General features: G+C 38.9%; 1 protein-coding gene across 3 annotated transcripts in view; it reads left to right on the top strand.

The window, feature by feature from the left end:
* CNIH4 (cornichon family member 4) overlaps positions 1–25,955 on the top strand; it is a 45,605-nt gene that overhangs the window by 6,102 nt on the left and 13,548 nt on the right. Inside the window, exons 1-2 of one of the 3 annotated variants that reach the window (XM_008528615.2) lie at positions 20,300–20,490; positions 24,163–24,231. The exons of 1 other annotated variant lie outside the window; for it this stretch is intronic. In XM_008528615.2, the coding sequence (XP_008526837.1) occupies positions 20,422–20,490; positions 24,163–24,231 (138 nt within the window). In that variant the 5' untranslated portion in view covers positions 20,300–20,421. Of the gene's footprint in view, positions 1–20,299; positions 20,491–24,162; positions 24,232–25,955 lie in introns of those variants that run through there. One more of the 3 variants, XM_008528618.2, reaches the window with a different exon arrangement.

Here is a 25,955-nt window from a genome sequence, read left to right as displayed (position 1 = left end):
TAACGTTGTTGGGCAACTGATTTTTGCCCTGTAGAACTTTTTCATCCTGCAAAACTGAAACTCTGTGCCCATTGAACCAAAAGTCCCCATTTCCTCCTCGCTCCAGCCCCTGGAAACCACCATTCTGCTTTCTGTTTCTGTGAATTTGGCTACTCTAGATACCTCATATAAGTGGAATCATACAGTATTTGTCTTTTTGTGGCTGGCTTCTTTCAATTTAGCATAATTTCCTCAAGATTCATCTATGTCGTAGCATGTGACAAAACAGTGTTTTCAAAGGCTGAATAATATTCCATTGTATTTATAGACCACATTTTCTTTGTCCATTTATCCATCAGTGGACATTGGGTTGCTTCCACCTCTTTGTTAATGTGAATAATACTGCAGTGAACATGGGTGTGCAAATCTCTCTGAAATCTGGCTTTCAATTCTTTTGAATATATACCCAGAAGTAGGATTGCGGGATCATATGATAATTCTATTTTTAATTTTTTGAGGAAGCTCTATATTGTTTTCCATAGTGGCGGCACCATTTTACATTCCCACCAACAGTGTGCGAGAGTTTCAATTTCTCCACATCTTCACTAACACTTGTTATTTTCTGTTCTTTTGATAGTGGCCAACCTGATGGGTGTGAGGTGTTATCTCATTATGGTTTGATTTGCCCTTCTCTGATGATTAATGATGTTGAGCATCCTTTCAGATGCTTGTTGGCTATTTGTACATCTTCTTTGAAGAAATGTCTATTCGAGTCCTTGCCCATTTTGTAATTGGGGTTTTTTGTTGTTGTTGAGTTGTAGGAGTTCTTTATATATTCTCAATGTTAATCCCTTATCAGATATATGATTTCAAATATTTTCTCCAATTCCATAGGTTGCCTTTTCACTCTGTTGATTGTTTCCTTTGATGCACAAAAGTTTTTAAGTTTGATGTAGTGCCATTTGTCTATTTCTGCTTTTGTTATCTGAGCTTTTGGTGTCGTGTACAAGAAATCACTGCCAAATCCAATGTCATGAAGCTTTCCTATGTTTGCTTCAGAAGTTTTAGTTGTAGGTCTTACATTTCCTTTACTTTTAAAGGATAGTTTTGCTGGATATAGAATTCTTAGTTTAGAGTTTTCTTTTTTTTCTTTTTTTAGCATTTTGATTATGTTATTCCAAAGTCTTCTGGTCTCCACAGTTTCTAATAAGAAATCAGCTATTAATCTTATTGAGAGTTCCTGTATATGACTAATTATTTCTCTCTTGCTGCTTTCAGGATTCCATCTTTGGCTTTAAATGGTTTGATTATAATGTGTCTTGGTGTGGATCTCTTTGAGTTTATGCTACTTGGGACTTGTCAGGCTTGTTGGATGTGACAATTCATGTCTTCATCAAATTTGGGAAGTTATTGATCATTATGTTTTCAAATATTCTTCCTGTTCCTTTCTCTCTCTCCTCTTCTGGAACTCCCATTATACATATTTTGCTATCTTTGGTAGTGTCTCACAGGTTTCATGTAGTCTGACCATTTTTCTTCATTCTTTTTTCTTTCTGCTTTTCAGACTAGGTAATTTCAATTGACCTATATTCAAGTTTGCTGATTCTTTCCCTGCCTGATCAAATCTGCTGTTGATACCCTCTATGGAATTTTTTAATTTCAGTCATTTTCCTTTTCAATAACTTCATTTCTATTTGGTTCCTTTTGATAATTTCTATCTCTTTATTAATTTCTCTGTTTTGTGAGACATTATTCTCACAGTGTCTTTTAGTTCTTTATGCATAGTTTTCTTTAGCTTTTGAGCATATTTTAAAGAGGTGATTTAAAGTCTTTATTTAGTAAACCCAGCATCTGGGCTTCCTCAGAGACAGTTTCTATTAAGTTCTTTGCATCCTTTGTGTGGGCCATGCTTTCTTGTTTCTGTGCATGCCTCATTTTTGCTGTTGTTCTTGTTGAAACTGGATGTTTTGAATGTTGTAATATGACAACTCCCTTCCCAGGTTTTATTGTTGCTGCTTGTTGCATTTGTCATTTGCTTGTTTTGTTACTTATCTAAACTAATTCTCAAAAGTATATTCTTTGTTGTGTGTGGCCACTGAAGACTCTGTTCCTTTAGCTTAGTGATCAGCTTGTGACTCAACAAAGATTTCCTTAAATGTTGAGATTCAGCTCTTTTTCCTTGATTAATCCTAGGTGTGAGTGCTGTAAACTTTCAATTATTTTCCAAAGTTCTGATAAAGTTGATTCTGACCGTTTTTGCCAATTTACTTGCTGCTTTTGTGGAGGGAGAGACTTTTGGAGTTCCTTAGTCCACCAGCTTCACTGATGTCACTCCAATTTAATTGTTTTTAACAACACATGGACCCATGCAGGCAATGGAAAGCTAGAGATAATTTCCATCAACCCTGAAATATTATCTTATGCCACTTCCCAGCCAATCCACCACCCCCTAGAAATAGGCCACCACTGATATGCTTTCTGGTACTATATATTAGATTTTAATTAGTCAGATTTTATATAATAGAATCAAATAGTATATACTCTTTTGTTTCTGACTTTTGTTCAACATAATGTCTTTGTAATTTATCCATGGTTTGCATATACCAGTAGTTCATTGTTTTTATTGCTGTGTAGTATTCGATTGAATGGTTACACCATAATTTTTTTACCCATTTGCCTATTCAGAATTGTTAGGTGATTTCCAGTTTTTGGCTCTCTCCACTATTTTTAAGTGCATCTTTTTTCGTGTTACCTTAGATATCTGAGTCTCTTTTCTTTATGCTTTATTTTGTTCAATTGGTAGTTTGCTTCTGTCAGTGTTTCCCTTGTTCAAGAACATGTTTTGTTGACATTAATTGCAGATCTTAGAAACCCATTCCACCTGTGCAGTGTAAATGTGAACGTGAGTGAGATCCTGTGTATAAGCACGGCCCGGACTTTAGATTCTGATTTTTTTGGGGGGACTGTTTTTCTACACAAAGTGAAGCTTCCTTGATACTTCTGTGTGCTTATTATAGCTCTCTATTAATCTTAAACTCTGCTTATAAATGGGGCTGCTCTATAGGATTCCTGTAATTTATGCCATACCTCTCCTGCATAGGAGGTTTTGGTCTTGGATTCTATTTCTTGGTCTTGGGTCTATTTCTGAACTTGTTACTTTGTTCCATTTATCTATGTGTCTCTACTTCCCTACTTGGACATTAAGGTCCCAGCTTGCAATGGTTGTGATCCATATGTAGTTACAATTCCCTCATGAGCTTTTCAGCTCCATTTCACTGTTCTACTCTGATCTGGGTTTATGAAACTGGGGAAACCCCACCTTTTAATTAATGAACTCAGTGTTTATTTTTTTAATGCTGCATTTTATGTGGAATTTCTTTGTGTTCGGCACCAGGTAGGAGACAGGTCAGTGTGGTTCATTGACACAATATTCAGTCAGTATTGATTGAATTTCTCCCTTCGAATATTGGGAATATTACTTTCCTGCTTTACTGCATATAGTTACCAATGAAAAGTTTGATCACAGTCTTTTCCCTTTATATTTTTAGAATTTTACATTTAAGTCTGATTCCATTTTGAGTTAATTTGTGAATAAGGTGAGGATTATGGGTCAACATTCACTTTTTACATATGGATGTCCAATACTTGTAGAACAATTGGTTCTGGAAAAGATCAGTGAATTGTCTTTGCACCTTTATCAAAAAATAAATAAATTGACTATATATGTGTGGGTCTATTTCTGAACTTGTTACTTTGTTCCATTTATCTATGTGTCTCTACTTTCATTAATATCACAGTGTCTTGATTGCTGTGGTTTTAGTATATCTTCAAATCAGGTAGTATGAGTCCTTCAACTTTGTTTTTCTTTTTTAAGATTGTCTTGGCTGTTATAATTCCTTTGCCTTTTCATATAAATTTTAGAATAAGCTTGATATTTCTATACAAGAAATCCTGCTATGATTTTGATTGGGATTGCCTTCAACCTATAGAACAGTTTTGGAAGAATTGACATTTTAACAATATGGAGTCTCCTAATCCATGAACATGGTATATCTCTCTATTTATTTAGGTCTTCTTTGATTGTTCTGTCAGTGTTTTGTAGTTATCACATACAGATCCTGGAGATATTTTATTAGGTTTATCCCTAAGTATTTTATGCTTTTTGGTGATATTGTAAGTGGTACTGTTATTTTAAAACTTTGATTTTTAACTGTTTATTGGTAGTGTATAAAAATACAATTGATTTTTGTGTATTGACTTTGTGTCCTCCAACCTTATTAATAAGACAGTCTACACAGACAAAATTGATTTTCTCCTTTCCAGTTCACGTGCAATTTTTAAAATTTATTTATTTTTATTATTATTGTTTTTTACTGTGGTCATATTGGCTTATAACATTGTGAGATTTCAGTTGTACATTATTGTTTGTCATACACCATATAAGTATGTCCCTTTGCCCCTTATGCCCACCCTCCACCCCTCCATCTCCTGGTAACCACTAATTTATTCTCTTTGTCCATAAGTTTGTTTATATTCCACATATAAGTGAAATCATATGGTGTTAGTCTTTCTCTGTTTGGCTTATTTCGCTTAATATTATGCCCTCAAGCTTCATCCATGTGGTTGCAAATGGGACAATTTTGTCTTTTTTTATGATTGATTAGATTCCATTGTGTATATATACCACATCTTCTTTATCCAATCATCCATCGATGGGCACTCAGTTAGTTTCCATGTCTTGGATATTGTGAATAATGCCTCAATGAACATAGGGGTGCATAACTCTCTTTGAATTGCTGATTTCAAGTTCTTTGGATAAATACCCAGTAGTGGGATAGCTGGGTCATATGATATTTCCATTTTTAATTTTTTGAGAATCTCCATACTGTTTTCCATTGTGGCTGCACCAGTTTGCATTCCCACCAGCAGTGGATGAGGGTTCCCGTTTCTCCACAACCTCTCCAACATTGGTTGTTATTTGTCTTGGTGATTATAGCCATTCTAATGGGTGTAAGGTGGTATCTAAGTGTAGTTTGATTTGCATTTCCCTGATGATTAGTGATGTTGAGCATCTTTTCATATGCCTATTGGCCATCTGTATGTCTTCTTTGGAAAAATTTCTATCCATGTCTTCTTCCCACTTTTTGATTGAGTTGTTTGTTTTTTTGTAGTTCATTTCTGTGAGCTCTTTATATATTATGGAGATTAACCCCTTATCAGATATATGATCTACAAATATTTTCTCCCAGTTGGTGGGTTGTTTTTTCATTTTGACCTTGGTTTCCTTTGCCTTGCAGAAGCTCTTTAGTCTGATGACGTCCCACTTGTTTATTTTTTCTTTTGTTTCCCTTGTCTGAGTAGATAGGGTATTTGAAAAGATCCTTTTAAGGGTGATATAAAAGAGTGTACTGCCTATATTCTCTTCCAGAAGTTTTATGGTTTCAGGTCTTACCTTCAAGTCTTTGGTCCATTTTGAGTCTATTTCTGTGCATGGGGAAAGATAATGGTCTACTTTCATTCTTTTGCATGTGGCTGTCCCATTTTCCCAGTACCATTTATTAAAGAGGCTTTCCTTACTCCAATATATGTTCTTGACTCCTTTGTTAAAGCTTAGCTGTCCATAGATCTGTGGTTTTATTTCTGGTCTTTCAATCCTGTTCCATTGATCTGTGCGTCTGTTCTTGTACCAGCGCCATGCTGTTTTGATTACTATAGCTTTGTAATATATTTTGAAGTCAGGGACTGCAATGCCACCAGCTTTGTTCTTGTTTTTCAGTCTTTCTTTGCCTATTCAGGATCTTTTTTGCCTCAGATGAATTTTAGGATTCTTTGTTCTATTTCTGTGAAGAATGTCATTGGGATTCTGACTGGGATTGCATTGAATCTGTAGATTGCTTTAGGTAGTATGGACATTTAACTATGTTGATTCTTCCAATCCATGTGCATGGAATATCTTTTCATTTCTTTATGTCATCATTGATTTCTTTCATTAATGTCTTATAGTTTTCTATGTACAGGTCTTTCACCTCCTTGGTTAAATTTATTCCTAGGTATTTTATTCTTTTTGTTGTGATTGTAAATGGAATTGTATTCTTTTTTTTTTTAAAGATTTTTTTTCCTTTTTCTCCCCAAAGCCCCCCAGTACATAGCTGTATATTCTTCTTTGTGGGTCCTTCTAGTTGTGGTATGTGGGACGCTGCCTCAGCATGGCTCGATGAGCAGCGCCATGTCCGCGCGCAGGATTCGAACCAATGAAACACTGGGCCACCTGCAGCGGAGCACGCGAACTTAACCACTTGGCCACGGGGCCAGCCCCTGGAATTGTATTCTTGAGTTCTTGTTCTGTTAGTTATTTGAGTATAGAAATGCTACTGATTTTTGTAAGTTGACTTTGTACCCTGCAACTTTGCTGTAGTTGTTGATTATTTCTAATAGTTTTCCAATGGATTCTTTAGGGTTTACTATGTATAAAATCATGTCATCTGCAAACAGCGAGAGTCTCACTTCTTCAGTGCTTATTGGATTCCTTTTATTGTTTTTTCTTTTTTTCTGCTTTTTCTCGCCAAATCCCCCCAGTACATAGTTGTATATTTTAGTTGTGGGTCCTTCTAGTTGTGGCATGTAGGACACTGCCTCAGCATGGCCTAATGAGGAGTGCCATGTCCACACCCAGTATCCAAGCCGGTGAAACCCTGGACCGCTGAAGCGGAGTGTGCAAATTAACCACTTGGCCCTGGAGCTTGCCCCTATTTCTTTTTCTTGCCTAATTGCTCTGGCCAAAACCTCTAGTACTATGTTGAATAAGAGTGGTGAGAGTTGGCACCCTTATCTTATTCCTGTTCTCAGAGGGATGGCTTTCAGTTTTTCCCCACTGAGTATGATGTTGGCTATGGGTTTGTCATATATGGCCTTTATCATGTTGAGATACTTTCCTTCTATACCCATTTTATTGAGAGTTTTTATCATGAATGGATGTTGGATCTTGTCAAATGCCTTCTCTGCATCTATGGAGATTATCACATGGGTTTTTGTCCTAATTTTGTTATTGTGGTGAATAACTTTGATGGATTTGTGGACGTTGAACCATCATTGTGTCCCTGGTATGAATCTTGCTTGGTATTGGTGTATGATCTTTTTAATGTATTGCTGTATTCAGGTTGCCAATATTTTGTTCAGTATTTTTGCGTCTATGTTCATCAGTGATATTGGCCTGTAGTTTTCCTTCTTTGTGTTGTCCTTATCTGGATTTGGTATCAGGGTGATGTTGGCCTCGTAGAATGTGTTAGGACTTTTTCCATCTTCGTCAATTTTTTGGAATAGTTTGAAAAGAATGGGTAATAAATCTTCTTTGACTGTTTAGTAGAATTCTCCTGAGAAGCCATCTGGTCCTGGACTTTTATTTTTGGGGAGGTTTTTGATAACTGTTTCAATATCTTTACTTGTGACTGGTCTATTTAGATTCTCTATTTCTTCTTCATTAAGTCTTGGGAGGTTGTAAGAGTCTAAGAGTCTATCCATTTCTTCTAGATTGTCCAGTTTGTTGGCATATAGTTTTTCATAATATTCTCTTATAATCTTTTGTATTTCAGTGATATCCATTGTAATTTCTCCTATTTCATTTCTAATTTTATTTATTTGAGCCTTCTCTCTTTTTTTCTTAGTGAGTCTGGCCAAGGGTTTGTCAATTTAGTTTATCTTCTCAAAGAATCAGCTCCTTGTTTCATTGATCCTTTTTACAGTCTTTTTTGTTTAAATTTCATTTATTTCTGCTCTAATTTTTATTATTTCCCTCCTTCTACTGAGTCTGGGCTTTGTTCTTCTTTTTCTAATTCTGTTAGGTGTAGTTTAAGATTGTTTATTTGAACTTTTTATTGTTTGTTAACATGGGCCTGTATTGCTATAAATTGCCCTCTTAGGACTGCTTTTGCTACATCCCCTATGAGTTGGTACAGTGTGTTTTCATTCTCATTTGTCTCCAAATATTTTTTGATTTCTCCTTTTATTTCTTCAACAACCCATTGGTTGTTCAGTAGCACGTTGTGTAGTCTCCACATTTTTGTTCCTTTCCCTGCTTTTTTATTGTAATTGATTTCTATTTTCATGGCATTATGGTCAGAGAAGATAATAGATATGATTTCAGTCTTCTTAAATTTATTCAGGTTTGCCTTGTTTCCCAATATGTGGTCTATCCTTGAGAATGTTCCATGCACACTTGAGAAGAATGTATACTCTGCTGTTTTTGGATGGAGTACTCTATATCTTTTAAGTTCATCTGGTCTAGTTTTTCATTTAATTCCATTATCTCCTTGTTGACTTTTTGTCTGGTTGATCTATCCATTGAAGTAAGTGGGGTGTTGAGGTCCCCTACTATTATTGTATCATTGGTAATATCTCCTTTTAGGCTTGTTAATAGTTGCTTTATGTACTTTGGTGCTCCTGTGTTGGGCACATATATATTTATAAGTGTTATGTCTTCTTGCTGGAGAGTCCCATTTATCACTAAATATTGCCCCTCTTTGTCTCTCTTTACCTGTTTTATCTTGAAGTCTACTTTGTCTGATATAAGTATGGCAACACCTGCTTTCTTTTGTTTGCCCTTAGCTTGGAGTATTGTCTTCCATCCCTTCACTCTGAGCCGATGTTTGTCTTTAGAGCTGAGATGTTTTTCCTGAAGGCAGCATATTGTTGGGTCTTATTCTTTAATCCATCCAGCCAGTCTGTGTCTTTTGCTTGGAGAATTCAGTCCATTTACATTTAGAGTGATGTATGAGGGCTTAATACTGTCATCTTATTGCACATTTTCTAGTTCTTCGGCATATCCTTTGTTTCTTGTCCCAAGTATATCAGGCTACCAATTTGATTAGACAGTTTTCTATGTTGGTTTTCTTCATTTTCTCCTTGTTTGTCATATGTGTCTCTGTTCTAATTATTTGTTTAGTGGTTACCATTAGGTTCATATAAAAAGTCTTGAAGATGAGATAGTCCATTCTCTGATTGCCTCTTATTTCCTTAGACTGTACTGATTCTGTCCCTTTCCTCTTCCCCTTCTAATTTATTCTTGTCATATCTTATTCCATCTTGTGTTGTTAGTTTGTGGTTAAGGTGATGATATAATTTTTATTTTGATGTTTTCCTTTTCTTTATCCTTGATGTAAGAATTAAGTGTTTACCAACCTGATCTGAAAGAGAGCTGCCAATTTCTGACTGTGGCATACCTATTCATCTCCTTGCTCAGGGCTTTGTAGCCCTTTTCCTGTTTTCTTCTTTTTCCTTTCTTTCTTTCATGAGAGCCTTCTTGAGGGTTTCTTGTAGTGGAGGTCTTGTGGTTATGAACTCCCTTAGCTTTTGTTTATCTGGGAAAGTTTTTATTTCTCTGTCATATCTGAAGGAGATTTTTACTGGATAGAGAATTCTTGGCTGGAAGATTTTGTCTTTCAGGATTTTGACTGTATCATTCCACTCTCTCCTAGCCTGTAAGGTTTCTGCTGAGAAATCCACTGAAAGCTTGATAGGGGTTCCTCTGTAAGTTGTTTTCTTCTGCCTTGCTGCCCTTAATATTTTTTCTGTCATTGAATTTTGCCAGCTTTACTACTATATGCCTTGCAGGAGGTCTTTTTACATTAATGTAGTTGGGAGTTGTGGTAGCCTCTTTTACGTGGATTTCCATCTCCTTTCCCAGGTTTGGGAAATTCTCCGCTATTATTTCTTTCAACAAGCTTTCTGCTCCATTCACCTTTTCTTTCCCCTCTGGAATACCTATAATTGTTTATATATATATATAAATATATAGTTTATATGTAATTAGGAAATGTTGCATTTCCTAATTGAGTCAGATATTTCTCTGAGAGCCTCTTCATTTCTTTTTAGTCTTAGTTCTCTCTTATCCTCCCTCTGAAGCATTTCTATAGTATTGTCTTCTAAATTGTTAATTCAGTCTTCCATATTGTTAGTTTTGTTGTTTAGGGAGCCCAGATTTTTCTTTATCTCATCCGTTGTGTTTTTCATGTCCAACAACGCTGATTGGTTCTTCTTTAAAGTTTCAATCTCTTTTGTGAACAAGCTCCTGAATTCATTAATTTGTCTTTCTGTATTTTCTTGTAATTTGTTGAGTTTTCTCATGATAGCTATTTTGAATTCTTTGTCATTTAGGTTATGAATTTCTGTGTCTTCAGGGTTGTCTTCTGGGTACTTGTCATATTCCTTCTGGTCTGGAGATTTAATATACTTTCTCATATTGCTTGATGGTGTGGGTTTTTGCCTCTGCATGGTGTTATTATCTGGATGCTGCTGCCATGTGCTTCCACTGGGTGAGGATCATGCGCTGTGTATTCTGGGTCCAGCATGATCTGGGGATCCCCAGCTCTAGCCACTGGCTGCTTTTCTCACTGTGTGATGCTCTGGCCAATGGCAGATCTGGAGCACTGTGTGCAGGAGGAGGGGTGCTCTCGTTTTCCTGTGCTTCCCTCAGCCTCCGCTTCTCACTCTGTGCAGAGCTCTGGGTGATGGCAGGACTGGAGTGCCAGGCAGGGTAAGGAGCACTTTCTTATACCTGCCTGCCTCCCCAAAATGATGCCTCTCTCTGCATGCTCACAGGGCTCCACCTGCCACTGCTTCTCTCTGTGTGCAGTGCTCCTTGTGATCATGTGGCTGGAGCACAGGGCCAGAGCATTGGGCAGGACCAGAACCCTCTCCCCAGCTGAGCTGCTCCTCTAGCCAACCCCTCTCTCACCATGCTGCTCTCCCCGTGAATGTGGGGCTGGAGTGCCAGGCAGGAACACAGCGCCTCTCCCCAGCTGAGCTGCTCATCTAGCCTGCCCCTCTCTTACCATGCTGCTCTCCTGGTGAACATGGGGCTGGAGCATGAGGCTGGAACTCCAGGTGGGAACTGTGCCCTTCCTCTAGCCATAAATCTTCTCTCTCCACAGAGTTCATGCTGAGCAGCCTCACCTTCCTCCGGAGGATCCAGCCTCACCAGCACCTACAGGCATATGGCTGTGTGGGTCTCCCAGATGTCTCCTGTGTTGTGTGTGTGTCCTCTGTTGGTGTTTGAATGTCCCTCTATTTGTATTTTAGAAGGGAGAGTCTGAGGGAAGAGCTCACTCTGCCATGATGCCCATGTGCAATTTTTTCCTCTTATTTTACTTACTAGATATAGCAAAGAACAGAAAGGAGGCATAACACCGAAAACAGGACTATCAAGTGATAGTCTTCAAATGAAACCCCAGCTCCATTTTCCTATTTGTCTCTCAGAACACTGGCAGCCTGGCTTAGACTGTTTCAGATAAGAGCTGGATTCTTTTCTGGAGTAACTGAAGGGTCCTAGGGAAAAGTGCCACCTTTGAGGAGGCAAAGGTCAGCCACTGATCTACTAGGTCACTACTGACCAACACACAATGAAACCCACTAATCAATCAGCCCTTCCCATCCGTATGGAACTCCCAATCACCCTTTTAATATGTTTTCATTTAACATATGAACAGACTGTCAAGGATCCAAGTTTATTTGCAGGTAATCTCCAACATGAAATACAGACCAAAGCAAAGAAATGGAAAAAAGTAAATTAGAGGAAAGAGAGACAATGCACAGAGCAGAAGGATATTTCAAGTATACCAAAATTTGTATCATCATAGAAATGAGAAGATACTGTATCACTGAAATAATAAGAGGAAGCTATAAAAAAGAACAATCAGAGAACAAAAAGGATCTCTTATAAATTAAAAAGATGATAGTAAATAAGCCTCATTAGAAGGTTTGTAAGGTAAAGCTGAGAAATTCTCATAGAAGGTAAAAAATAAATACATAAGGATCAAAACAAGACAGGAAATATTCTCAATCTAGGAGGTACTAATGTATAACTAAAAGAAGTTTTATGAAGTGAGAAGGGAGAAAACAGAAGTAAAAAAAATAAAGAAGCAACCCTTGAAAACTTACCAGAACTGTAAGGCATGAGTTTCCATATTGAATGAGACCACTGAGTGCCTAGCACAATGAAGACGTGTTGTCATGAAATGTCAGAATGTCAAGGATAAGGGAAGATCCTAAATCTTCCAGAGAAAACAAATAGGATACATCCGTAGGATCAAGAATTTTAGAATGGCACAACATTTTCAACTCATGCACTAATGCAAGCAAGAAGACAGTGGTGCAATGCTGTCAAAATTATTCTGGAAAATAATTTTCAACCTATAATTCTATAGCAATTCAAACTATCAGTCAAGGTAGGGGTAGAACAAAGCTAATCTCAGACACTCTCAGTCTCAAAAAGTTACATCCATGTATCTTTTCTCTGGAATCTACTGAAGGAAGTCACCTGACAAGTGAGGAAACAGTTCAATTTGAGAAGAGTGTGTATTCTGCTGTTGGGTGAAGTAGTCTATAGATGTGAATCATATCCAGTTGATTGATGATGATGTTCAGTTCAGCTGTGTCCTTATTGATTGTCTGCCTGTTGTATCTGTCCTTTTCTGTGTGAGAATTGTTGAGGTCTCCAACTATAATAATGGATTCATTTATTTCTCCTTGCTGTTCTGTCAATTTTTGTCTCATTTTGATTGCTCTGTTGTTAGGCACATACACATTAAGGATTGTTGTGTCTTCTTGGAGAAATGAACTTTTATCATTATGCAATGCTTCTCCTTATCCTTGATAATTTTTCTTGCTCTGAAGTCTGCTCTGTCTAAAATTAATATAGCTTCTCCTGCTTTTTTTTTGATTAGTGTTAGCATGGTATATTTTTATTCACCTCTCTTTACTTTTTTTTTCTGCAGCTTTATTGAGATATAATTGACATATAACATTGTGTAAATTTAAAGTGTACAATGTGATGATTTGATGCAAACTGTTTACTGCAATAAGGTTAATTAACACGTCCTTTACTTGACATAATTACTATTTTGTTGTTGTTATAGTGAGAATATTAAAGCTCTACTCTCATAGGAACCATCCCTTTACTTGTAATCTATATATGTCTTTATATTTAAAGTGGGTTTCTTGTAGACAACATACAGTTGGGTCTTGATTTTTAATCCGCTGTGATAATCTCTGTCTTTTAATTTGTGTATTTAGATCATTGACACAAAGCAATTATTGATATAGTTGGACTAACATCTACCATATTTGTACTGTTTTCTATTTGTTGCCTTATTTTTTGTTTCCAGTTTTGTCTTTCACTCTTTTTCTGCCATTTGGGGTTTTAACTGAACATTTTATATGATTCCATTTTCTCTTCTTTCTTAGCATATCAATTATATTTCTTTTTTTACTTTTTTTTAGCAGTTGCCCTAGAGTTTGCAATATACATTTACAATTAATACAAATCCACTTTCAAATAACACTATGCCACTTTGTGGCTAAGGCAAGTACCTTATAGTAACAAAATATTCCTAATTCCTCCTTCCTATCCTTTGTGTCATTGCTGTCACTCATTTCACTTATACATATGCATGTATGTATGTGCGTGTGTGTGTATATCCATATATATAAGTTGATCTGTTAGATCAACTAAGAATAAGAAAAATAAAAGTTTTTATTTATCTTCACTTATTCCTTCTCTAAAGCTCTTTCTTTTTTATATAGATTCAAGTTTCTGACTTCTATCAATTTCCTTCTCTCTGAAGAACTTCTTTTAACATTTCTTGCAAGGCGGTTCTACTGGCAACAAATTCTCTATTTTTGTTTGTCTGGGAAAGTCTTTATTTCTCCTTCACTTCTGAAGGATAATTTTTCAGGACACAGAATTCTAGGTTGGTGTCTTTTTTTTGCTCTCACCCTTTAACTGTTTCATTCCACTCTCTTCTTGCTTGCCTGGTTTCTGAGAAGTCAGATGTAATTCTTATCATTTTTCCTTTGTAGGTAAGGTATTGTTTTCCTCTGGCTTCTTCCAGTATATTTTTTCTAATGTTTGATTTTCTGAAGTTTTCATATGTTATACCTATGTGTCGGTTTTGGCATTTATCCTGCCTAGTGTTATCTGAGCTTCCTGGATTTGTGGTTTGATGTCTGATATTAATTTGGGGGAAATTCTCAGTCACTATTGCTTTAAGTATTTCTTGTTTGTTTCTCTCTTTCTTCTCCTTCTGGTGTTCCCATTATGCATATGTTACACCTTTCGTAGTTGTCCCACAATGCTTGAATATTCTGTTCCATTGTTTTTTTTCAGTCTTTTTTCTCTTTGCGTTTTAGTTTTGGAAGTTTCTATTGACATAGTCTCAAGCTGAGAGATTCTTTTCTCAGCCATGTCAACTGTACTGATGAGCCTGTGAAAGGCGTTCTTCATTTCTGTTGCAGTGTTTTTGATCTCCAGCATTTCTTTTTGATTCTTCCTTAGAATTTCCATTTCTTTGCCTACATTATCCATCTGTTCTTGCAGGTTGTCTACACTTTTTCCAGTAGAGCCCTTAGCATATTAATCATAATTGTTTTAAATTCATGATCTGATAGTTCTAACATCTCTGCCATATCTGAGTCTGGATCTGGTGCTTGCTCTGTCTCTTCAGACTGTGGTGTGGGTTTTTTTTGCCTTTTATTATGCCTTGTAATTTTTTTGTTGAAAGCTGAACATGATGTCCTGGGTGAAAGGAACTCCAAGGAATAGGCTTTTAGCAATGTGGTGGTGAGAGGTTGGGAGAAGGATAGCTCTATAGTCCTATGATTAAGTCTTTTTTTTAGCGAGCCTGTGCCCCTGGGCTGTGAGCTTCACAAGTACCTCTAACCAACCCCTATGGGACAGATGACTGAGGGGCCTGGAGTTGAGTATTTCCTTTCCCCCAGGTCATTTGGAATCTGATGAAACCTCAAAAAGACAGGCTCTGATAAAATCATTTCTTCTGAGGGCAGGTCTTTTTATGAAGAACAGAATGCTCTGGTCTTTTCCAAATGGGCATTTTTCACCTCGCCCTGCAGGAAGCACAAGAAAAGTTTTCTTTGATCTTCACCAAGAAAACCCAGTAGACCAACAGGAGGGAAAATTCACAAAAGTGCAGAGCCCTCTCTGGAGTTTTCCTATTTAGGCTCATCCGCACTGAGCCTCTAGCTTTTTGTCACTTACAGTTCAGGTTTTCCTATCCCAATACTGGTTCCGCAGAGGTTTCTGCCTGTGTGTGTCTGCTCTGGTAAGTTGTGATTCTCTGTATCAGCCTGTCGTTGTGATTTCAGGGGCAGTGGTTTGCCCTGTGACCTCACTTCTCTGACAGATCTGACAAATAAAAGTGGCAAGCAACAGACTATATTGGAGTATATGAGGAAGCCATTTGGTGTAAACCTAATTCGGCCTGACTTTGTTTTTCCAAAAAGGCCTGACAGGCCATTGAGTACGCATTGTATCTCTGCTTTAAACATTTCCTAAGGCAAGAACAAAGGCCTTGAGATAAAGGTGCAACTTCCCCCACATTGGCATTTCCTTAAGGATAAGCATCTTTCCCTGGGCTAGGAACTGATTGCTGTGCTCACCTGTGACCACCCAGCTTGAGACAACAGACCTGCCACCCTGCCGTGTCCATGAGACAGTAGACCCACTACCTGCTGTGTCCATCAATCACCATGCTGACAGAGCAGTCTCGTGACTATTCTAAGAGGGACATTTGAATCATATGTGGAGCATCGTCTTTGAGGGTATATAACTACTCTGTACACCCACTTCTTTGGTGCCCTTTCTTCCTTCAGGAAGAAAGGCCCAAGGCCATGGTCCTCACGTTTTGGCTCAGAATAAACTCACCCAAATTTTCATTTATGGATTATTTTCGACAGATCTAAGAAGAGCTGTTGATTTTTCAGTTTGGCTTTTTATTTCTTGTTAGGATCCACTGGTAACTGCGAAGCTCCTTACATGCCAGACAGGAAACTGAAACAGTTCAATCTGTACTTTTAAAATATAACATATATTTTAAATCAAAAGTCTTGATGACTCTTTCTCACACATACACATAGACACACAGTGTACTTATTGTTGTGTAATGCTGATCATTTCCCTCTCTCAAATTTTGCATTCCCCATAGTTTTGACATTGCAACTGTGGGGACCTGAGGTTGGCCACCACAAGATATGTCTCTTTGGCATCAGGATTATTTGAGGCTGATTGCTTTTGATAAACTGGGACAGGGAAGGAGGCTCTGAGGAATGGAACTTGCCCTTCCTTAGGACGCATTTACATTTGTAAGGTAAATCTCTATCTGTAAAATGTGCCTCCCTCTCTGTACCAGGAAGAAGACAGGAGATGACCTTCTCTCTAGAAACTCTTAATCAATACCAAAGGCAAGGACTTAAATCTGCATTTTATTGTGCTAGTCTGGTAACCTCCTGTAACTGACTTCCCTCCCCCTCCCAATGTTGGCATTTCTTTAAGGATTAAGCATCTTTCCTTAGGGAAGGAACTGATTGCTGTGCTCACCTGTGACCGCCCAGCTCCAGACAATAGACTTGCCTCCTGCTACACCCACCGAGATAGCAGACCATTACCTGCTGTGTCCATCAAGAGCTGTGCCGACAGGGCAATCTTGTGACTATTGTGGGAGGGACATTTCAATCACATGTGAAACACCCTGTTTGGGGGTATATAACCACTATGTGCACCCCACTTCTTCGGTGCCCTTTCTTCCTTCTGGAAGAAAGGCCCCGGGCCGTGGTTCCTCATAAAGCTTTGTTTAATTTTCTCTTGCTATTCTGTCTCATGTGAATTTAATTCGTTCTCCAGCCAGATGAACCCCCATTTGGGAAGAGGAAATGTCTTCCTCCCCGACACAACCAAGTTTTGAATTTTCAAGTAGAATGAGACAAATATTATCTTAACTAGAACCGGTAATTCTCACCCTTGATTGTGGTACCAGCTTTTTTCTTTACTCAGGATAAAGCAGCAGATAAAGAATATGGGATAACCTGTGTTTTCTGTTCCAACTTGAGGGGAATGTGTGTGAGATGAGGTTTATGTTTTTAATAAAATCTGGACTCATTTTAATAAAATCTCCCCTTGTAGTCAGTATGGGTCATTCATTTGGTAAACATTAAACACCAGTGATTTACAGGATAGAAGATACTGAGGGTATGCACAACCAGAAGGATCTACAACTAGAATATACAGCTATGTGCTGGGGGGCTTTGGGGAGAAGAAGAAGAAAAGAAAAAGGAGAAGATTGGCAACAGATGTTAGCTCAGGCACCAGTCTTTAAGTGAAAAAAAAAAGAACAACTTTGAGTGGAAAAAAAAAAGGTACTGGGGGTACAAAACTAATAAAATCTGTTACTTTTGTTATAATCTAGGGCATGACTGGCTAGGCACGTAAGGAAGGACAGTTAATGTTATGAGTGCTCTGATAGAGGTGTGTACAAGGTGCAGAGGGAGTGTAATGATGGCTGGTTTATAAATAATCTATTAATTCTCCAGCTTTAACCTATGAACCCTTTATGATCCTATAAGCCTATGTGCAATGTCAGGCAAACCCAGTTGGTTTTGCCTTCATACTAATTCCCCTGTTCATCCTCTTCTCTCCTAAGCGGTCTCCTTGCAGACAAACTCATCCCCCTTTCATACATTTAGTGTACCAAACAGAAGGATATTTTCATTTTCCTTTCTTTTCTGGATTTACTTATTTATTCTTTTATTCAATTTATTTAAACAAACAAACAAAAAGAAACAGAAACAGTTCACCCATTTCTCCCACCCACCCCCTTCTTACACCCACCAATCTGTTTTCTGAATCTGTAAGCTTGTTTGGTTTTTTTTTTAGATTCCACATATAACAGAGATCATATGATATTTATCTTTCTCTGTCTGACGTTTCACTTAGCATAATGCCCTTGGGATCCAACCATGTTGTTGGAAATGGCAAGATTTCATTCTTTTTTATGGCTGAATATTATTCTATTGTATATACAGTCATGCATGCATAATAACATTTCAGTCAATGATGGACCACATGTACGACACTGGTCCCATAAGATCAGTACCATATAGCCTAGGTATGTAGTAGGCTATATCATCTAAGTTTATATAAGTACACTCTATGATGTTTGAACAATGATGAAATCCCCTAAGATGCATTTCTCAGAACTTATCCTCGTTAAGCGATGCATGTACAGTCAACCCTTGGTATCCACGGGGGACTGGTTCCAGGGCCCCCTGTGGATACCAAAATCTGTGAATGCTCAAGTCCACTATATAAAATGATATAGTATTTACATATAATTTACAAACATCCTCCCCTGTGCTTTAAATTATCTCTAGATTGCCTAATAAAATGTAAATGCTATGTAAATAGTTGTTTTACTGTATTGTTTAGGGAATAATGACAAAAAAATGTCTGTACATATTCAGTATGGACCAACCATTGCAGGCCTTTCGATCCATGGTTGGTTGGCTCAGTGGATGCAGAGCCCACAGATATGGAGGGCCGACCGTATATACCACAATTTCTTTATCCATTCATACATCGATGGCCACTTAGGTTGTTTCTTTACGTTGGCTATTGAAAATAATGCTGCAATGAACATGGGGTGTGCATATATCTTTTTGAGTTAGTGTTTTCATTTTCTTCAGATAAATACCCAGAAGTGGGCTTGCTTGATCATATGGTAGTTTTCTTTTTAATTGTGTGTGTGTGTGTGTGTGTGTGTGTGTGTGTGTGTGTGAGGATGATCAGCCCTGAGCTAACATCTGTTGCCAAACTTCCTCTTTTTGCTTGAGGACAATTGTTGCTGAGCTAACATCTGGCCAGTCTCCCTCAAATTTTTTTATGTGGGATGCCGCCAAAGCACGGCTTGACAAACGATGCTAGGTCCACACACGGAATCCGAATCTGCAAACCCCCAGGCTGCCAAAGCAGAGTGTGCAAACTTAACCACTAGGCCACTGGCCCAGCCCCTATTTTTAATTTTTTGAGGAATCCCCAAACTGTTTTCCACAGTGGCTGCACCAATTTACATTCCCACCAATAGTGCACAAGGGTTTCCTTTTCTCCATATCCTTTCCAACACTTGTCTTTTTGATGATAGCCATTGTAACGGGTGTGAGGTGGTATCTCATTGTGGTTTTGGTTTGCATTTCTCTGATGATTAGTGACGTTGAGCATCTTTTCATGTACCTGTTCGCCATCTGTATGTCTTCTTTGGAAAAATGTCTATTCAGGTCTTCTTCCCATTTTTTAATTGGATTGTTTGGTTTTTTGCTGTTAAATACTATGGGTTCTTTATATACTTTGGATATTAGCCCCTTATCAGATATATGATTTGCAATTATTTGCCTATTTTGCAAATTGGTTGTCTTTTTGTTTTGGTGGTGGTTTCCTTTGCTGTGCAGAAGCCTTTTGGTTTAATGTAGTCCCACTTGTTTATTTTTGCTGTTGTTGCTTTTGCTTTTGGTGTCATTTGAAAAACCATCACCAAGACTTACGTAAAGGAGCTTACTGCCTATGTTTTCTTCTAGAAGTTTTATGGTTTCAGGTCTTACGTTCAAGTTTTTAATCCATTTTGACTTAATTTTTGTTTATGGTGTAAAATAGTGGTCCAGTTTCATTCTCTTTTAAAATGTAAATATTTTTGGGCCAGCCGGTGGCGTAGTATTTAAGTTCACACACTGCGGGAATGTAGGGACTTTTTCTCTCTTATTCCTCATGTATCCTTAAGGTCCCGTACCTGGCATATACTAGCTGTTCAGAAAATATTGGTTGAATGAATGTATGATTTTGCTATACTTCGCTCATAGAGTTTATAACCCTTTGAAATCTTTTTCCGTATTTAGTTGCTACTTTATTGCTGGTTCCTCCTCACCAGATGAGAACAGCACCTTGTCTGCCTTGTTCATTTCTGTATCTCTGGAGTCTAGAGCAGTTCTTGGCACATAGTAGGGGTGGAGTCAGAAAATATTTGTTAAATTAATGCGTGAGTAAGACAACATATTCAATTGTCAAAGATCTTAAAATCTAGAGTGGAGAGAAACATTCCTGTAACAGAGAAGAAACAAGGGATTGTGAAATCTCCGGAGTAACTGAGATCAGGAAGAAGTCTCAGCTGTCAAGCCAGGAGTCTCGAGATTAGATTTGTGCCTTGAGATGAAAATCTCTTACCCCAAGTCAGAGGATCCAGTGTGTCCACTGCAGAATCAAAAGAAAATTTCGCACATGACAAAGAAATTCTACCTTTTTTCCTACAAATTACAAGCGTTCAGTAAATACGCATTGACTAACTGCTTGTCACAACTTCCGGAAATAATCAAATTTAGGGTAGAGGCCCGGTCCACCTCTTTGATGGGTATTCGTACTAATGAACTACATTTCCCAGCATGCATCAGAATTATGGCTTTAGACTTTTTAAAGTGGACCACAACTCCCGACATGCCGCGCCTCGGCGGCGTGGACGACGCGCCCCAGTAAGCTGGGACCAGGGCCTATCAGGGCGGGTCGGGGTGCGCCAGCCGGTTTTACGGAAGAAGCGGCGGCGGCGAAGGAGGAGGAGGAGGATGGAGGTGGTGGTGTTTGTCTTCTCTCTCCTCGACTGCTGCGCGCTCATCTTCCTCTCGGTGTACTTCGTATCCTTGCTGAGGCCGGCCTGGGCCCGCCGCCCGAGGGACGGGGCCGAGGGGGGCCCCGGCGGGACCGGGGCAGGTGCGGGGAGCGAGCGACGCGGCCGGGTCGGGGCGGCGGCGCGGGGCGCGGGGCGGGAGGAGAGCCCCGCTGCCCCGCCCGCCTGCCCGGGCTGCTGGCCGCCCCTCGCCGGGGCCGAGCGGCCTTTCTCCGAGCCGGGGCAGGCTCTTGGCCTCCCTCGTGGCCCTTTCGGGAGAGCGGTCGCGGTTTTCCCTACTTGGGGCCTCGAGAGATCAGGGTGGCGGTTTTTCTAGGCGATCCCCTGGGCCCGGCCCTTGGTCGGAGACCCGGGTCCCGGGGGGCGCTGCCCACGCTTGGGGGGCTGGCCGGCGGGCGCGGGGGCGCTCGGGGGCGACTTGCAGCCTCTTGTCACTCCGGGCAGCCGCGCCGCCGCCCGCCCCTTTGTTCGCGCGGGTGTGGAAACTCGCGGGGACCTCTCCCGTCCAGGAGTTGACTCATTGCAGAGACGGGTGAAGTGCTGCCTGCGCGATGCCGCTTTGGAGGGAGCGTTGGGAGGAATTTCTTCTAAAAACCATCTGCAAGTGATTATTTTGGTTGCTTCTGGCGGTTGCAGATCCGTCCATTCAGTAACTCTCCACGTGATTTAGTTCCCAGTCATTTCAAAACTTTCCCACTTTTCTGGGTCGGTCCGTGTTTGAAACGTCAGTATTTTATATAGCTGTGCATGTTACTGTATTCAAACTGTATTTTCCAGGCCGGTCAGTGTTGACCCGGGAACTTCTCACAACTCTTGAGGGAGCATCTAGTTTTAGTTGTTGCCCAATGTTGTAATGCACAATCTAGTTTTACGTAATTAAGTAATTTAAGTAATTAAATGCAAGCTAAGAAAAAACCCGATTCCTCCGAAATCGCATGTGTCCCTTTCTGACCGAATTCACGTTTTTGTTTGCCAGAGCATCCTGGCTATAGGATGGTTGTACAGAGTGTGTTTTCACTGTGGGTTCATCCTTTGTTATGGACAGGCAGCCTGTTGTAGTGGAAAGGGACAGAATGTGGAATCAGCATTCCTTGCTTACCTGTTTGCTGTGCACATGACTTCGCCTCTCTAAGCTTCAGTTTTCTTATTTTAAAAATGGGGGGAACTGTGTACTTCCCAGGTCTGTGTGTGTACAGTGAGAACGTGTGTTAAGCGTGTAGTACAGTGCCAGCCCATGGCAGTAAATATTGCTCTACCCCTTTCCCCCCAATTGAGCTGCAGTTTTTACTTAACTGACAATTTCTAATAAGGAGAACCCTGAGTTTTATTAGGTCTGGCGAACTGACTGAAAGGGCAGCATCGATTGCCTAAGTTTTGATGACCTGTGTCCCTCTTGTGACATAAGGAACTGGAGTTTACACTTACAGAAGTGAAACTTGGATTTCTCTTTTTGCAGTTTGGAAAACTAGGCTGGAGAATTTAAAATAACTCTGGCTTATATAAACCAGCTTATGTGCATAGAAAAATGTTACGTGGAGTATTTGATGTAGATAGACGTCTATTAAGGTACATTCAGGGTGTGTTTTGATGAAGTTCAGCATATTGTGTTACTGTATTTTTGGATAGTTGCACTAGCTTAGTATTAGAATCAAGAGGTGGAAAATGGTCGGGGTAGACGATCTGTAGGGATAGGGGTTTTCCTGGACTTTGAACTGTGAGGAAAACCTGCAGAGAAGGAAGAGGGTGGATATTCAAAATCAGACACAGGCAAGAGCGAAGGTGCAGAGTCAGGTACTTTCACTGCGTTTCTCAGTGATGGGGTTGAGGAGTAGACCCTCTGGAGCACTTGGCTGATTTTGGCAGTATTAGGTCAGGTTAGAAATGCTGGATTAGATAGGTTTTGGAGGGTTTGAATATTCAGGAGGGGAGGGCTTTCACTTTTATCCTCTAGGCAATAGGGAGCCATGGAAAATTTTTGACATAGAGTGATGTGCTAAGTAGCTGAATCTGCACAGTGGGTTGGAAACAGGAAAGACTGCACGGTGAGAAACCATCAGGGAGTAGGTGCATCTGGATTTGAAATAAAGTGCTAGTTGTGGGCAGGTGAAGGGAGGGATTAATGTGACTGGTGTTAGGGAGACACGATTGATAGGACCTGGTAATGAACGATTATGAGAGATGAAACAGAAGGCAGAAATAACTTTCCGTATTTTGAGCCTGGGCAAATGATGCTTGTGTCATTGACAGAAATAAAACAAATGGGAGGTGGAACAGTTTGTGGAGAAAGTGAAGGTTTGGCTTCAGCTGTGTTGAGGTGACGGGGAATATCCATATGAGACTGTTTAGGATTTAGTTGATAACATTTCTTTTTACTTGTTTTATTGGACGTTTTCAAACAAAAGTTGAGAGGTAGTGTAATAAACCCCAAGTTTCTATCACCCACCTTCAATGATTTTCAACATTTTGCCATTCTTTTTCATCTCTTTCCCACCTATTAGGGGGAGGGTGGTAGAGTGTTTTAAAGTAAATCTGAGGCACTGTGTCATTCATTTGAGGACTTTTCCCTTTCCTTTTATGTCTATCTGTCCCTCAATGTGTTTTTTTTGGGCACCTCACATCTGTTGCCAATCTTTTTTTTTCCCTCCTTCTTCTCCCCCAAACCCCCCAGTACGTAGTTGTCTATTCTAGTTGTAGGTCCTTCTAGGTCTGCTGTGTAGGACACTGCCTCAGCATGGCTTGATGAGCGGCGCTAGGTCCATGCCCAGGATCCGAACCAGCGAAACCCCTGGCCACTCAAGCTGAGTGTGCAAACTTAACCACTCAGCCCCGGGACTGCACCCTGTCCCTCAAATTTTTATTTGTGAGTTTATATTTTGTACTAAAAATCACTTTTTGCTTAATTCCAGGATACTACAGGTTTACTGTGGGAAGTTAGGGAAATAGAGAAAAGTATTTGGAAAACAAATCATCTGTAATCCAACTTTGGAGGCATAACCACTGCTAACATATGACCATGGTGTATTTGTAGTTTTGTATCCTGTTTTATTTTTTCATATCTTAAGTCTTCAAACACTTTTTATTTATCATAAGTAAACACTTTTTCTACTATTGGGAATTCAGGTTTTTAACATTTAAGCTGCTTTTTTTTTTTTTTTTTTAAGATTTTAAAAATTTTTCCTTTTTCTCCCAAAGCCCCCCGGTACATAGTTGTGTATTTTTAGTTGTGGGTCCTTCTAGTTGTGGCATGTGGGATGCCACCTGAGCATGACCTGATGAGCAGTGCCATGTCCGAACCCAGGATTTGAACTGGTGAAACCCTGGGCCGCCGAAGCAGAGCGCGACCTTAACCACTCGGCCACGGGGCCAGCCCCTAAGCTGCTTTTTATAGGTCTTACTTTCCATTTCTTACAGCCACTGTTTGACGTTTGAGGAACTCAGATCCAATGTTCTGGTGTGTGTAACGTTAGAATTGAGCATAATAAGAGCATTATTTTGTGAAAATCATTTGTTGAAGGAACATAAATGAGAAAATTGAGTTGTCTATTGAGCAAACTTTAAGGAAATAACTAAATTCCTTTGAATTCAAAGGTAATTCTGCCTTGCAACTGGAATTGCTTTGTGAAACTTAAAAACAAGTAATTGTTATAAAAGTATAATAATTCCTTATCTTGATCATCAGATAATTACATTGTCTGATTTGGAATGTGATTACATTAATGCTAGATCATGCTGCTCGAAATTAAACAAGGTAAGACTTTTTTTTGCTCATTTTCTGGCATTGAAGGCAGTTCTCCATTTTCTGTGTTAGAGATTATTACAGATAATCAGCATGTGTATATTTGAATGCATATTGTCTCTTAGTTATGAAATGTTGGTGGAAATACTGTGTTTTGCAATATTTAAGATCACGAAACTATGTTAGAAGACCTAACTTGAAATTTTGTTTCTTTACTCTGCTTCTTCCTTGTCCGTGGACAGCATCTTTACTCAGACTAGATAAAGGTTCATTATGAGGGTAATTATTTTTGTCTTCTGTGTCCAAACCCCCTCCTTCCTGCTCATGGAAAAAAAAGCTCAGTCTTCTTTTGTTGAATGAAAGGCGACCTTCTTTTCGTGGCTTGCTGAGAAATGGAATTAATTAGCTGACTTATTTTAAGGCCATTTTACGTTTAGCGTAGAGTCCGAACTTGATATTGGCAAGAATATTCTGAATTGCAGAGCTTGCCTAGATACAGGGAAACGAGTTGGTCCTGATTCGTTTTGTGAGATTAGCAGGCAGAAAAGCTTTCTGGGTAAAAGTTCGTATAAAATTACAATGCCCAGAGCTGCTTTTGGCTTGACTTGAAAATGCTTCCCCTGTGTCTTTTCACCTCGTCACTCTGCTTAAGTTTCTCTGCCCAGGAGGGAAATAAAGTTACACTTGGAAGTTAAAATTTATAGTAAACTATACTCCTCCTCAACTTTATTTATTTAAAAATTTCCAAAATGTGGTTTAATACAGTGATAGATTTAATAACAGATTTTGTGTTTATGTGCTATGCCTTAGGAGTTTTTTTTTTCCTTGAGATATAATTGACATATAACATTATACTAGTTTCAGTCCTCCTTATCTTTAGAAGAATGATATATATCTTTTATTTGATAGAATGTATTTTCTTTTATATTTCTTGCTTACTCAGTATTTTAGGTAGGTATTTTGTGGGCTTTCTTTTATAAAATAAAAATCTAAACGCAAAGAAAAGATTACCTGGATTCTTCTACTGAGAAAATTACTCCTTCAATTTGAAGTTAAGTGGTTTTTTAATGTTGATTTTTATTTTTGTGAAATTATACTTGCACACAGCTAAAGTCAAAGGTACTACAGAGCTTAGAGTGAAAGACAGCAGCCTGTTCCTGACCCCTTTAAATTCTGTCTTGCTTTTTTAGGGGCAACTGATTTCAACACTTGAGCTGTTAATTTTTTTCTGGTATTTATGTCCATATTTCTCTTTTATATGGTTGTACTACTACTTTTTGATTTATCAATTTAAAATTTTATCTCTTGACTTCTGAGTCAATATGATAGATTTAGTTCTTAGCTCCTCCCTTCCCTAAACATTCCTCTTCTGTTTTTCTGTTTTCCTTTTTGGGTTAAATTGATATTCAGTGTTTACATCATTATGATGTACTGTTGTATTATAATAATGCAAATATTTTTTATTGCCCAGCCTCATAGGAGACAGTGATCATATTTTTCTTTCTTTTATTTTTTTCTGGATAGCCTGTCTTTTCCAGAGTCAATAATTGCTACATGTCTTTATTTCCTTAGTTTTCTATTTGCGTGTTGCTAGGTCTTTTCAGATACATCTTTAAAGCCCTTCAGGTCTGTTTTCTCCATGGTTCAAGCATGTTAAAGTAATCTGTCAGTTAAGTTTTTTCCCACGTGACCTCCATCCTCTTGCTGTGCTCAGGACTGGTTGCTTTCTAGGCCTG

Source organism: Equus przewalskii, chromosome 31 (assembly GCF_037783145.1).
Source record: "Equus przewalskii isolate Varuska chromosome 31, EquPr2, whole genome shotgun sequence".
Classification (NCBI taxonomy): domain Eukaryota; kingdom Metazoa; phylum Chordata; class Mammalia; order Perissodactyla; family Equidae; genus Equus; species Equus przewalskii.
This window is presented reverse-complemented; position numbering and strand designations above follow the sequence as displayed.